At 32.7% G+C, this 15695-nt stretch overlaps 1 protein-coding gene across 1 annotated transcript; it reads left to right on the forward strand.

Moving 5' to 3' along the window:
- The first annotated feature begins 4010 nt into the window (after positions 1–4010).
- Positions 4011–15383, forward strand: LOC120252522 (erbin). The gene is given in 13 exon segments (XM_039260693.1): positions 4011–4537; positions 4539–4676; positions 6647–6911; positions 7561–7717; positions 7817–8425; positions 8428–8608; positions 8750–9173; positions 9267–9448; positions 10011–10170; positions 10471–10686; positions 10806–11156; positions 13713–13814; positions 14710–15383. Coding segments are annotated over 13 exon segments (3381 nt in total). The 5' UTR covers positions 4011–4184; the 3' UTR covers positions 14953–15383.
- The last annotated feature ends 312 nt before the right edge of the window (positions 15384–15695 follow it).

Here is a 15695-nt window from a genome sequence, read left to right on the forward strand (position 1 = left end):
TTTCCTGTAACTTAAACTCTCTACCCTTTTAACAATAACTTCTTTAATTCCTTTCATATATATATATATATATATATATAATTAATGTTGTATATTTTCAGATATCTAACTATGAAGAGTTAGAGGAAATGAAACATATGACCAGACAGAAATATGTTGCATCTCTTTCAAGGTATATATACATATATATGTATATTTTTTTCATAGGCATAGTTAAGCATCACAATAAGAGTATATGTTAATACTAGTTAGTGTAATTATAAATGAAACATATGACCAGACAGAAATATGTTGCATCTCGTTGAAGGTATATATACATACATATGTATATATGTTTCATAGGCATAGTTAAGCATCACAATAAGAGTATATGTTAATACTAGTCAGTGTAATTATAATTGCAAAAAAAAAAGCAGTGGGTTTCCTAGAGGTACTTCTATCTACCATGGTGTCACAAGGTATATTCCTTGTATATATGGATTTATCCAAATCATTCTTTGCTCTAATCAATTAATGAGAGATTTATTGTTTATGCAGGTAATAACAAGTGCAACGGTCATGAATGCAACACTATTATTGTTAAGTGCAACTGGTAATGTAAACAAAAAACTAATCCCATTGATGTAATTGTTCAATTGATGTAATGGTGAATCTTTTGTGCTAATGGTTTGATAAATTTTATATATGAAACATATTTTTATTTTTTTGTTTAGTAATTGAATGGTGTGTAATGTAACTTAATAAAACTTTGGCAGGTATATGTTGTAAACAAATTGCATATTAATCAAAAAATAATAAAAATAATAAAAAAAACATGGTTGGCATTAGCGGCGGTTTTGAATTGCCGGGAAAGGCAATATAGGCTGTAAGATGTGCATTTCGCGGCAGTTTAAACTATCGCCAAAACCGCCGGCAAATAAAACTTAAAACAATAATGTTGCATTTCGTGGCCATTAAGAACTGGCGCTAAAACCATCGGGGAATGCAACTAATGCAATTTGTGGCTGTTTAAAACCGCCAAGAAAGTTGAACTTAGTGGCGGTTATAACTGTCGACAAATGTAATCCAAGAGGGGGATGCCTATGTGATTAGCGGCAGTTATAACCGCCGCTAAAACCGCCACTAAATGCAATATGCATTTAGCTGCGGTTGTTCCGGCCATTAATGAAAACCGCCATAAAATGAGTACCGATGCCAAAATTCACGATGATTTTAAAACCGCCGCATAATTACTTTAGCGTCGGTTTAAACTCTCTTGAAATGACTCAAAAACCACCGCAAAATGCATATTTTCCTGTTAAAATAATTTTTAAAAATATCAAACCATAGAGAAATGAGCATCTTTCATTAAATGTATTTTGTTTGTCTAATAATTATGTTAAATATGTTATACTTATCCCTCTAATTCATTTTCACCCTAAAAATTATTTATAAGTATATATTGTGTAGTTTTATGATAAAAATGTGTTAAACTAATTAAATCTTTCTTTGGAATAAGCCATAACATATATTCATTTTAAAGACAAAATAATTAGATAATTAAAAATGATAAACTATCTAATTCATGGTCAAAAATTATATATTTTTTTAATTTAAAATGGAAATAATTGTTTGTATACTCCTTGTAAAGGATTTAAATTTAAAATTATACTTTTTAATATATTTAAGCTCTTAGCAAGATCAAAATATTTGGCACTGTATATATTTAGTGTGTAGCTAGAATAAAGATCAAATAACCAACATCTAAACCTCACGTGACAATCACGTGAGATATTGTCAATATATTAAAATCCTGCACTTTGAACTACACCCCAAATTTGAGGTAGTTCAAAATTCATCAAATCCATAAACTATTGTAGTTCAAACTCCCTTAATTTTTTAAAATCCACCTAAATAACAAAGGATTTTCAATGATTTTAAGTTCTAAATATGGTGAAACAAACTACACCTTAGATGGTTTCAATATTTTTGTTTTTTCATCTAAAATTTTTGTTTTTAAAAACAATGATTAAGAATCAATTTTAAAATTTAAATTTCAAATTTTTTTTTGAAAATATAAACAATTAAAGGTGAAAACAATTCTAACACCATCTGTGATTTCATTTTTTTTAAGATCATAGCACTGAAATTTTTTACTTCCTTATATCATATCGAAGAATACAAGGCAGAGATCAACAAACAATAAGTTACATAGAGTTTTTAATTATAAACATTTCTTCTTAAAATAACAATCAAACGTTATTTTGGTGTGCTAAAACTCAATTTTTAATTCTAAAACTAATACCTCCATACAAGCCTTCAAGGCAACGTAAGCAGCAATGCATCATGAGTATATTTGTGGTTACATTATAATAATTTTGAATATTGAACTGATGCTTCAACATATTATTGAGAATTAAATATCTGTACTATAGTGCCCTATAAAGTTTTATTTATATTTATTTTATTTTATTTTTTAAAATATATTATTATATTAATCATTTAAGTCATATAATTATTAAATTACTGTAAAACACTTACAACAATATTAATTACATAAAATAACTAAACATGTTTTGTTTATTATAATAATTCATTTACGTCATATAAATATTAAATTATTATAAAACATATATAACAATATTAATTACATAAAACAACTGAACAAATTTTGTTTTAAAAGTACTTTCAATCAAACAAATTTTTTTAGTTTTTTTAATTTCAAAAGTTATTCAAAAATAAGTTTTATAAAGTTGTTCTAACAATATACAAAACAAAAACAGAATCAAACAGACACATAATATTTTCTGTTTTATTTTTAAAAATAATTATTATTTTTTTGTAAAAACAGAAAATTTTAAAAAAATGTTTACTTTTTTTATTTTTTTTGACAAGAAAAAAAAACATTTTAAAGAAAAAAGAGCTTTAGAAAAGGAAAAAAACAAAAAAAAAGAACAGCCTTTGAAGGGACCAAGCTCATGAGTTTGCAGTCCTTTGGTCAAAGTTATTATTATAATCAAGGCACCGACCTTTAACAGAATTCCACATTTGCCCCTACTTTTGAACATAATTACAATAGTTCTTTTGCGTATAAGTCCCTCAAAGTTTTTAAAATTAATCAATTAAAGTTCTCTCAAAAGCTTTCTATTTACAAACAATTACTAGGAAGCTTATAAATGGAAATTTCCCAATTATTTTTATTACTAACTTTATCACTGATTTATTACTTTATTTATTATAAACTTCTGAAAAAAAAAATAATATCCTAAAATCCCCAAAATTTTGCCTTTTATTATACACACCCCATTCATCCTCAAATGACTTGAGTATTTTAATATAAAATTAATAAATACTAAAAGCACTAAAAGCACCCTAATATAATTTTTCACAAGTAGTTTAAAAATTTAAATATATTTTACACTTGTGATAAATGATAATAAAACATATGGACTAATATTTTAACAATTTTATGTTAGGTTGGTCAATATTAGTGGGTATGAGGACTATTTGAAAATAGAATTATTTGCAAGGGATGTTATATGAAAAACTTTTCCAAATTTAATTAAATCCTGACGCCAAAGGACATTTGCATTTATCGCATTTTCAAAGGTAAAATACTTAATTAAATATATTTTATCGAAAGGGTTTCATAGCTCAACGGTATTAGTTTTACTGTAAAAAAATGAGTGTAAGATATTATAAAAATTGTGATTTCAAGTCTTATTAAACACAATGGTGATAACAGTCTCAAATTGTGGATGTAGATTTGCTACACAAATCCATATCGTTGAGTGAGAATGCACCTTGTACTGATGTATATAGTGATTGTAGCTACAGTAAATAAATAAATAAATAAAATTTAAAATTTATTTTATTGGGTATATGAGCAAGAAATCCTTATATATAAGGTCTAGTTTGAAATAAGAAATTTCAACAGGGGTTTACATGAAACAATGCTTTAAAGGAGGGGGTTTTTAGTAAATAAGTGAAAAACTCGAGGGCAATTTCCTTTTCTAGGCCTCGTTCTTTGTTTCCTTTTTCCGATTGGGGAGCACTTGGCCCCCTTCGCCCTCGCTCCTGAAACCCTAACCCTAAGCCCTCCAAAACCCTAGAAATTCTCGATTCCTCACGCTCAAGAATCAAATTTGTCAACCTGAGATTCGTCCGCTCAACGCTTTGCATGATTCTTGGGTGTCGATCGATCCATGAAAGTCTCCGAGCCGCTGGAAATCGCCCCAGAGGAGCAGCGAGGAAACGCCGAAGAGGAATCCGGCGGCGGCGGTGAAAAATCCAGGGATGAGGCTGTGATCGATGTATCCTCGAAGAATTGGGAGGTTTCCCTCTTCGAGAGACCAACGCCGCCGAATGGCTTGGTTGAAGGCTTGTATGTGTTTCACAATACCTTTCATCTGATACCCAGGGCGCTCTGGCGGTTCGAGAAACTGAAGACGTTGAAATTCTTTGCAAATGAGGTGGAGGCGTTGCCGCCGGAGGTTGGGGAGTTAGCTGAGCTTGAGAGGCTGCAGTTGAAGTTATCTCAGCCTGGGGATTTCAATGGTTTCATTGAAGAAGATGAAGGCCTTGAAGGAACTTGAGCTTTTTAGGACCCCGCCAAGGCCTTCGGCTTTCTCGATTATAAGTGAGATTTCCAGTCTTAAGTGCCTCACAAAGCTCTCAGTTTGTCATTTCTCCATTAGGTATATGTCTTAGCCTCCCTTGCTTGAACTATTTCAGCTTGCCTTTCTTTATTTTCATCCGGCTGCCAATTGCTTCTGAAAAAATGATGGACATAATTTCAGAGATCTTTGCTTGAGCATTTCATGATAGTAAAAGCCAATGTAGGTACTGATAGATCAGGTAGTGTTGATTTGTTTTGCTATGGTGATTCTTCTTGCCATAAGAATTTAGGATGGTAGTTTCAGCCTCGTGAAGGCTAAAATCTTACCGTTTTGAAGAGAGAACAATTTTATTATTAGCTGATATTGTTGCCCTCGGTAATTATAAGAAAATTGAAATATGAACTGTTAGCTACATTTGCAATTTGTAATGTATTCAATGACTAAGTTTGCATAGGACTTTTCGAGCAGAAGTTCTGTAGTATAGATAGTAACTATCTCCATTTTCATATTCACAGTGCTAAATAATTTGTTGTTGTTGGAGAAAATCAAGCATGTAATTGTGGCCCTTGTGTATTGCAATAAAGTATTGAATTTTTGTAATATAATCGACACCTAGACTGGAGAACTTCATGTTGAATCTGGTTGCACATGTCAAATTTCTGAACATTGAGCACTTTACTAAAAGGTGGTTTTTGGTTGGAGGTAATTGGAGATAATTTGAATAGGAAATTACATGTAATTGGAATTACATGGATTTGAAAAGTTCATATTATTTTAATTGTGTTTTGTTGGAGAAATTTGTAAGTCTGAATTTAGAGATTTTATGTTTGTTTGAAAGGATTTGGAAATTTTGTGCATGGTTGGGTGTAAGTTTATGCATGTAGACTATGTAGTCACCTTACTCGAGGTGGTGAACTTACCTCCAACTTTTCACAATTTTTTAAAAATTGTTATAAAAGAAATTTTATATTTTAAGTTGTACGTTTATATGGGTATTTGTACACCTAACCCAAATACTTAAAGTTAGGCATTTAATTGAGTGCCATTATAATAAATTAAGTTAATGATTTAATCCAATTATTTTTTGTTGGTTATTAGAGGGATATATATATGTTAGATTTTTAATTTTTGGGGGGCATTTATGAAAGGAGAAATATTACGAAGTGTGTGTGCACGCGCTTGTGTGGAAGTCCTGCTCTTTTTAATTCAAAAAAATTGTGCGAAGATACATTACAGTTTAAAAGAAAATTTGAGATTTTTGAAATCTACTTAATTGTGTAGAAGATGACAATTTCGTTATGAAAAAATATGGAAAGTATTGATGAGAAGATGACAAATTCATAATGAAAAATATGGAAAGTGTTGATGATTATAAACTAAAAAAAGAGAATCATATTTAATCTAGCCACTGTCCAATGTATGAAATATGGAGTTTGGCTTACACTCGATGTGAGTCAAGATCAAGATTTCGAACCTTACTTAGAAGTCATTGGGATTTCCAAATGCTTCGCTATAGTGAAATACTTCTGAAAAACCACAACATTTCACTTCAATTAAGGATTTAAAAATCTAGACAACGAGCTATAGTCAATCAAACACACCCAAGTGTAAGATTAGCAATAATTTAAGTGAGGCCTGGCCAACTTTATGTAAAACTTTGGATAATTGTTGTAACACATCAGGAAGGATTGTAGCTATACTTGGTAATCCTTATAATGACCACCCTTTTTTGTGCAAAAGATTAAAGTCACTAAATATAGATTTCACACATATAGTTAGCCTTAATAGTCTAATAGATGATTATGTGCTTAAAATATTTATTTTGTTACTGACTAAAAACTTGACTTTAAAGGTTCTTGGACTTCATACATAATTTGCAAAAACAACTATGAAATACATGGAGGAAATTGTATTTACTGCTGTACATAAGATTAAGGGATAGCCACCATCCTTTGACATTTCTTCAAAATTTTTCCTCTCTGATTATAGTATTGCTTCAAACTTTATAAGAGAAACTTTAAAAATTTTTTTTGTCTTTCCATTTGCAGATATCTTCCTCCTGAAATTGGCTACCTGAAGAAGCTCGAGGAACTGGACCTTTCTTTCAATAAATTAAAAAGTTTACCTAATGGGATTGCTGAGCTGCATGCCCTTAAGTTACTAAAAGTTGCTAACAATAAGTTGGTCGATCTTCCTTCCGGGATCTCTTCATTGCAGAGTTTGGAAAATTTAGATTTGTCAAATAACAGGCTCACTTCATTGACTTCGCTTAACCTCGCTTCAATGCATGCTCTTCAGTTTTTGAATCTTCAGGTTTTATTCTTTACCAATAGTTGTCATTAAATTTACAAAAATAATCTTCTTGGAATTTTTTGACGTATATCTGCTATTTCTCTCTAAATATCTCGATTGTTTTTGGACAGTTCAATGTTTTAATGACATTATTATTTGGTTTATTTTCTAACAAATTTTTTTCTACTGGTGAACTTATTTTTTCATGTGCGCATGTTATGTTGAAGCGATAGTTTGCTTATTTGCTTTTTGGTTGGAGTAGCATGATTGTGTTGAGAAATTATGCTTTGTTACTAGTTGTCTAGATCTATTATATTTCTGTCATGTTTTATCTTTTAGTTCTAGTTAGTTATTTTCCTCATTCTCTTATGTGGTCATGCGTAGCATTGTTGAACTGATATATGTATACCGACTTGTTGCCTAGATCTTCTTTTTGTAGGATGCCTTATTCAAATGTGCCGTCTATTTATTGACAATTTTCTGCTAGTCTTTTCAAACTTGTTCCATGCTTCAACTTAATAGCTATATCAGAAAATATGATTTCCCATCTCCTAACTTTGTTCTATTGACTCCTGCCAATCTTGTTGACACATTATTTTATTCATCATCTGATACATGTGGATTTTCCTTGTGTTTTTATCTGACATTTTTATGTACCTGTTTTGTTAAGTACAATAAGCTCCTCAGTCGTTGTCCAATCCCTTCGTGGATATGCTGCAATTTTGAAGGAAATGGGGAGGAGTTCGTTAAAAATCACATTGCCATTGAGGTAGATCATGGACATGGAGCAGCTCTTCACCGAGTTCACGGAAGCCGTTCTTGTAATGGTAGCACTGCAAGGATTTCCGTGCTATATCTATTTTTTATGATTCAGTGTAGACTGTACCCTATGATCATTATTTACACCAATTCTTTAACTGATTCAGGTTGTCATGGTACCTCTTCATCGTTATACTCAGAGACCATGCTAAGCAGTAGATGTTGTGTTACCCAAAGGATGAAAAAGGGTTGGAAACGCCGTGACTACATACAACAAAGAGCTCGCCAAGAACGTTTAAATTACAGCAGGAAATGGAGGGGAGAAGATCACTATGATGACATGGCTGTTAAAATGGTAGAAGAAAGTAACACGTCTGAATTATCTGATGTTGAAAGCAGGGAGTCTCATCTTGATGATGATAAGCAATCAGATACTTCTGCAAAATCAAAGTTTTTGAAGCAAGATATGCTAGACAGTATAGTTCTCAAGGATGATGGATGTGATCCCACAGTATGCAGCAGTTCTGTTGTTTCACAGAGCTTGGTTGGCTGTGAAAAAAATTGCTTGAATGAGAAAAGCTTCGAAGATGACTCTTCACGCATTACCTCTGATTCTTCAATCTTGAATAAAGACTATGATTTTGAAAGTGTTACAGATCCATTCTGTTCAGTTAAAGAAATCAGTTTGCCATCTGAAAGTTCTTCAGAAGCATCTTCATGCATTTCAAAATCAAAAAGGCATTCTGACAAGGATCTTCATAATCCCAAACCAAGCAAATTCGAAGGCCAGTTGATGACCTAAATCTATCCTGCAAGTACAGCACTGAGTCATTCTGCAGCATAAATGACCATCTTCCAGATGGCTTCTATGATGCAGGGCGTGATCGTCCTTTCATGTCCTTGCATGATTATGAATGTAGCTTGTGCCTAGATTCAAGGGAAGTTATTCTTCTTGATAGGTATGGTTCATTTTCATTAGAGCTGGTGATTTATATATATTTTGTTTTTTTTTTTATAGCTGGCAATGTTATATATATATATATATAAATTTATTCGACTAAATTGTAATTTGTGTGCATATATATGTTTTGTTAATTTAGAGAGAAGGATGAGAAGCTGGATGCAATTGCTTTGACTGCACAGATACTACTTTCGAGCTTGATCAGGTCAAATTTAGCTGTGGAACATGATGAATCGTTAGACAATTTGCAGAGGGCATCTATTCTTGCACTCTTTGTGTCTGATTGCTTTGGAGGAAGTGACAAGAGCAATTTGGTCCTGAGAACTCGGAAAGCTATAGTTGGATTAAAAAAGGAGAAGCCATTCATCTGCACATGTTCTGCTGGAAATGTTTATGATAATTTGGAAACATGTAAACAGATGTATGGTATTCCAGGAGATCTCACTTTCACTGAGCTATGTGAAAATTCTCTTCGATTGATAAAAGAAAGAAGGAATTCTACTGTTGTACCAATAGGTACCTTGCAGTTTGGTGTTTGCAGGCACAGAGCTGTCTTAATGAAGGTGATTTTCTTGTGTTTTCTGATGCCATTAAAATGATAAGTTTTTTTTTGAAACTCTTGTAACTGATGCTTGATTAAAATATCAAATTTGTAGTATTTATGTGATCGAGCGGATCCTCCAATTCCATGTGAACTTGTGAGGGGCTATTTAGATTTCTTGCCACATGCTTGGAATGCTATTCTTGTCAAGAAGGCTGATTCGTGGGTTCGGATGGTTGTTGATGCATGCCATCCAACTGACATACGAGAGGAGACTGACCCAGAGTACTTTTGCAGGTGAGCTAATTTGTTTTTGGCACTTTGGATTGCTGTATTTGTGTGTGCAAACCTCATTGTTGAAGGTGAGGTTTTTTTGGGAGAGGTGCGCATGTTGATTTTCTTGTGGCATTGATTTTACTCAAAATCATGTCTTTGATCATAAAATATTCAGTATCTTTAATGTTTGCATCCATGCAAGAGCAAGCTCAAATTGGTTGGGTAGGTCTTTGATACTTACGTGAAGTAAGTTATGGTAAACAAAGGCTTACGACATTCTTATTTATATCTTTTTAAATTGTTACTTTGATTACTTTGGAATACTGGGGATACTGAAGACCTTTTTTGACTATTAAATTCTTTTCTATTTATTATTTCAAGAAGACATCAATTACCCATGACAAATTAGAGAAATTATAAGTCTTTGGGCTGTAAAATAAGGTGTTTTCCTTTAACCTTATTAACGTGTTCTGTTTACGGTTTTTATTTCAAGGTGTTAAATTAATTTTCTTTGGGCTGTATTCAATGCCTATACAGGAACAAACTTCTGAATCTTCGTTCTCATTTCTCATACCTTTTTCAGGTATGTCCCTCTTAGTCGGGTACATGTGCCCTTAACAACTGAAGATTCCTCAATATTAGGTTGCTCTTTCCCCTCACCTTCATTATATCCTGGAGTGGAGAAAGCACCACCCCGTTCTATAGTTCACTGCAAGTTTGGAAATCTTGATGCTGCTGTAAAGGTACAGTTACTTTCCAAGTTTATAGTTTTACTTTGAATTTTTTGCACCTTAGGATTTGGATCTGAGGATATGCTATCATACATGTTTCCTTTGTTAGGATCTAGCCAACATGGATTGCTTTTTCTGGAAGCACCTGTTCTTAGAATTGGGGATGTACTTTCTTTTTTAGAATAACTGTTCATTTTCTTTTATAATTTCTTAAAACAAATATATTTACTGTATCAGCTTGTTGAATAGTTTGTTCATATCTTGTATTCTTTGCTTGGTGATGATCAATGGTGCAGTGGATGCTTTTTGCAGGTCAGGAACTTACAAGCGCCTGAATCATCTGATGAAGAAATTAGAAATTTTGAGTACGCCTTCCTAGGTGAAGTCCGAATGCTTGGTGCTTTGAGAAAAAATAGATGCATTGTTCAAATTTATGGACATCAACTTTCTACCAAGTGGGTAGGCAGTGAAAGCAGGTTGTTGCAGTCAATGATTGTCATGGAAAATGTGAAGGGTGGTTGTCTGAAGGTAATTTTCTTCTTCCATGCTTTTTATGTTTTTTTTTTTTTCTTTTGCTTGCTATCGTTTTGACATTTTTATGTTGGGCTTTTTGGGCTTTTTGTTCTTTCTATTTTGGTGCTAATCAGAGTTACCTAGAAAAATTATCAAAAGAAGGTGAGAAGTATGTTCCTCTTCACATAGCTTTGTCTATCGCTAGAGATGTTGCCTATGCATTGGTTGAAGTTCACTCCAAGCAGATTATTCATCGAGACATAAAAAGCGAAAACATTTTAATTGATCTGGAATGTCAGAGAAGTGATGGCTCTCCAATTGTCAAACTCTCAGATTTTGATAGATCAATTCCTTTACATTCATCTTTACACAGTTGTTGCATTGCACACCTTGGCGTCCATCCAGCGGATGCATGTGTTGGAACTCCTCGATGGATGGCTCCAGAGGTGGTGAGAGCTATGCATCAAAGGAATCCCTATGGATTGGTAAGCAATTTCTTTTAATCAACATTTTTTGTTTAGTTCATGTTGTTGTATACAATGATGATATGACATTTCTAGAGATATGCTGGTGAATATTTAAATGTTCCATGCCTTCTTTAATTTTTGTTAGCAGTATGCTGTGCATGAAACACTTAGCATGCTACAATGTCCAGAAGCATACACAAGAGCATAAATTATAAAATATAGGTATAATCACCAAAATAGTCCCTGTACTTTTCTCTCTCTTCCCTTTTGATCTCTCTACTCAGAAATGCTCCCTCAACTAGTCTTTCTATTTTTGAGAATGTGCTCACTTAATTAGAAATGCTCCCAACTAGTCTCTCTACTTTTAAAAATGCGCCCGCTTAGTCCCTCTAATTGGGTCATTTTTAAAAGTAGAGGGACTAGTTGGGAGCATTTTTAACTAAGTGGGCACATTTTCGAAAGTAGAAGGACTAGTTGGGAGTATTTATGAGTAGAGGGACCAAAAGGGAAGAGAGAAAAAAGTAGAGGGACCAATTAGGGTATTATGCCTAAAATATAATTTTCTAGCACTGGCAGAAATATATTTGTGTAAAATTGCAATTGCAATTACTTTGTAATTATTTTAATGGACAGATTTCCACCTAGTGTCCTTGTACTTATTTTCATGCTGCTGTTTGTCAAATCCTCTGCGTTGATTTTCTTTTCAAACTTTTCATCAGGTGACTCTATTCTAAAATGCAAGCACCTGGCTTTTCCCTGCATGACTAGTCTTTAAGGAATTTAATAGTAGTACCAAGCCTTTCTAATTTTAAAGTCTGCAAGGTTTGTGTTCTCAGAACCCATTATGACTATTCCCTCTTCTCCCTTTGTGGGTTTTGGCACCTGAAACCCATGAAAGTTCTTTTAGGAAAGCTTCATGTGATCTTGATCAATATTTCCTGAGTTTGATAATGCCCATTTTCCTGAATTGTTCCATGACAAATCTACTCCAATCTTTCTTTTGCATTGGTACCTTTAGGTGGATTGTAAGTGTGTCAATGTCTGTATGAATTATTTAGTTCTAATTCTCTTGATCTGTGAAATGCTTTGAAGCTTTTATTTTCCATCCGGGTTGCACTTGATTTGCTCTCTTATTGATTGAGCAAATTATATCTTCACTCAAATTTAGCAACAACCCTTAGTTGCATTCATGTCCTATACTCCTATGTAAACATTTAGAAAATAAATAAATAAATAGCTTCAGGTCTCCTTTGTTGGTGACTGTAAATGCCAGAGATCAGCAAGGCAGAATCTAATTTGCTTCTTCTATGTTGGCAAAGGATCATTGACTATTATGGCAGTCAATAGCTGCCATACTTGAAGGTATAAATTTGGAAGTTGATGATGCTTCTTTTCTGGTGATTTTGGGCACTTTCAACTATATCCCTTAGTTGACTCTAGTTCCAATGATCATTTTAATGATTGATGAGTGTTCTGTTAATTGCAACCATGGTGAAGGATAAAATTGGAGAGCTGGTTAATAAACTAGCAAACTGTCCTGAGGGCAGACTGTTGTGCAGACTATGTTCGTATGAATTAAAACCATTCTGCTGTAATCTGATGTGGCAAGGACATATTGCAAGCATTTCCTCAATCAGTTGAACAAAATAAAAAAATAATAGTCTGAGTAGTGTTCTCAACAAAATTACCCTTAGAACTGGATTGAACATCTCCTTTTGTTTGGGGAATTAATTTCAGTTGTCTAGGATAATTCAATATATGGGAGTCTAGTTCATGAGCCCATAGTGCACAGTAGGTGGTCTTGTGTTTTCAATAAGTTGCATCTTGAGAATCAAATAGGGTTAGTTATAATGATGTGCTGATTTTAGAGGGTTACTGGAATCCTGTCATAAATAAAGGTCTTTTAAGTCATCTATCACTACTCTCCCAGATGATTATATTCCTTAGCTTTAAATCCTTTAAGTTTGTTCATGCTTCCTTCAAGTTTTTTAATTCTTCAATTTTACTCTTAGCCTCTATTTTTTGGTGTGATCACTGTGATTCGTTTTATTTTCCACATGGAATATTCAAAATGAATATTCATAATACATTTTTTTAATTTTCTGAATCAATATATAATCCTATATTGCAGTAATCATGAAATCTCGTTTATGTATGGCCTTTGCGTAAATCCATGAATTGAAGTGGTTACTATAGTAATATTGAGGGAAAGTGCTTCTATCCAGTTGCACATGAGAAGACACAAGATTTACTGATATTTATTTATTTATAAATTTTCTTTGAGTTTGATCCTGAATCTGCATGGCTTGTATGTGTTATTATCTCCTTCAAAATCTATGTTCACAACTTTGTGCATGTTTATTCCATTTTATTTGCAAAATTAAATTTCTTGATGGAAGTTATAAAATTTTGTATTTGATATTCTTCATGTTTATGGTTCGTTCAATGCTTTGCCTATACATATTCTGACTCTGGATGGTTTATGTGTTTTCTGTCACTTTGAGAAGTGTGAGATATTGATTTGTTTGAAATGCACAGATTCTTACATTTTGCATTTTCTGCTTGATTTTGCAGGAAGTGGATATTTGGTCATATGGCTGTCTTTTGCTGGAGCTGCTTACTTGTAAATTCCCTTATGAAGGAAAAACTGAGTCAGAACTTTATGATCTCTTGCAGGTAAATAATTTTTGTGCTGCATGCTTGAGTGTTTTTTTTAATTTTTTTTAACAACATTGTTTTCATTTTATAATCTGCAATCGATATTGGTTTTTCTTGTCATAGTGGTTGATAATCCAATTTTTTCCCTTCTTTTATGAGTTTGGTGGATTCTATTTCTAGATCCAATAATGAATTTCTCGTTTTCTTATTTGATTTGTTGCTTGGTTTGCTTGACATTTTTCGTGGCATTGGCGTCAAGTTTATTGGTTTATTTGTAATGTGACTGGGCCACCATGGATCAACAGGATGTGTTGGAGTAATTAATAGTACCACAATGGTCACAATGGTAAAGTTTGTAAACATGGATACAAACATATAAATATGTGTCTCTCATTTTGCGAGCCTGAGCTTTTCGGTTGAATTGAGTTATGTAACATGTGTTTGTTATACATTTAACACTGATTATTTTCAGTGTCTGTACATGTGCATGCTAGATGACACAAACTAGTAGCCTTGCTTTTGTGAGGCCTTACTCCAAATATGACTAAGTTGCTTTTATACTTGTGAATTTAGCAATGGTTTAAAGATCCAACACAACCTGTTACTAACCATATCAACCTGGTTAGAAATAGAAGACAGAAATGTGACTTGTTGAGAACCTAGTCTAATAACACTGAATTTGTTCCTGCCAAAATACGTGACTTTAGGATCAAACTCTTCGGCTTTTGATAAAAATAGAATCTCTGGTTATATTCTTTTTTTGCTATTTCCTGTTTAGTGTCTACAAATCATCAGATGATTTAAAATTCCATCTCTAGCTTTTAACAATACATATCATACTGCAATATTACTGGTTATTGGCCTTATGATTTTCATCCTTCTTTCTTTATTTATTCATTATCATGTTCGACAGAGTAAACAACGTCCAAGACTCCCAAATGAGCTTGAGGCACTAGTTTTACCGAATGATCCAGAGACAGCAAGATCAGCTCTGGGGCTCTATTCAGAGGCTGATCCTGAGATATTGAAACTTCTGGTTAGCTTATTCTACCAATGCACTGAAGGAGATCCTGCTGACCGGCCTACCTCGCAATGTATTTACAAGAAACTATCTGCTTTCCGCTCACAAACCGACGAAGCTAAGCTTAGAAGTTAACATTTTTATACGAAGCTACCGAAATTTAGTTAGTCCCTAACTCGAACCATTGACCTTCAGCATAACCGTCCGCCTGCCCATCGACACCTCATCTGAGAAATAGTAATTTGTGTGATTGCTTCAATTGTTCGTAGCTCTGTCCGACGGTGTACTCAATGAAGGTGTTAAATTTTATTGATAGGAACAAAAGCCGGTTGTCGACCCGTATTTATTTGTAATTCGAATTTAATCTGTCAAAGCTTGTTGCTTGGACTTTCTTATTTCTCTGTGATGAGTTCTATTCAAATTTTCGCGTTATTATTTCTTGAGAATAACTGGATACAAGTGTTGATTATTTTTTTTTCTTGTCCCAGAAGAACTTGTTAATTTTGATTGTTGGACATGTGAAAGTTGTATTTTCAGGTTTGTGTGTATATTTATTTGATTGTTCATGGAGTTTGGTATTGCTATAAGCATATGTTTTTGATGATATAATTGCTTGTAATTTGTTGTGGAATATATGATTATTTTATCTAATCTGTTTATTTAGATTTTTTTAAAATATTATAATTTATTAAACAGAATAAATAAATTTTGTCATATTAGCGTTTTATAAATTATTTTAAAAACTACAATATTAGTATTGAAAATTTTAAGAGTGTAAAAATAAAAATGAATTTCATAACAAATTATATGAATAAAACTCAAAATTACTCCTTATAAATACCTTTAAATTTAAATATTTAATTGTAATAATAATTAAA

Source organism: Dioscorea cayenensis, chromosome 21, assembly GCF_009730915.1.
Source record: "Dioscorea cayenensis subsp. rotundata cultivar TDr96_F1 chromosome 21, TDr96_F1_v2_PseudoChromosome.rev07_lg8_w22 25.fasta, whole genome shotgun sequence".
Lineage (NCBI taxonomy): Eukaryota > Viridiplantae > Streptophyta > Magnoliopsida > Dioscoreales > Dioscoreaceae > Dioscorea > Dioscorea cayenensis.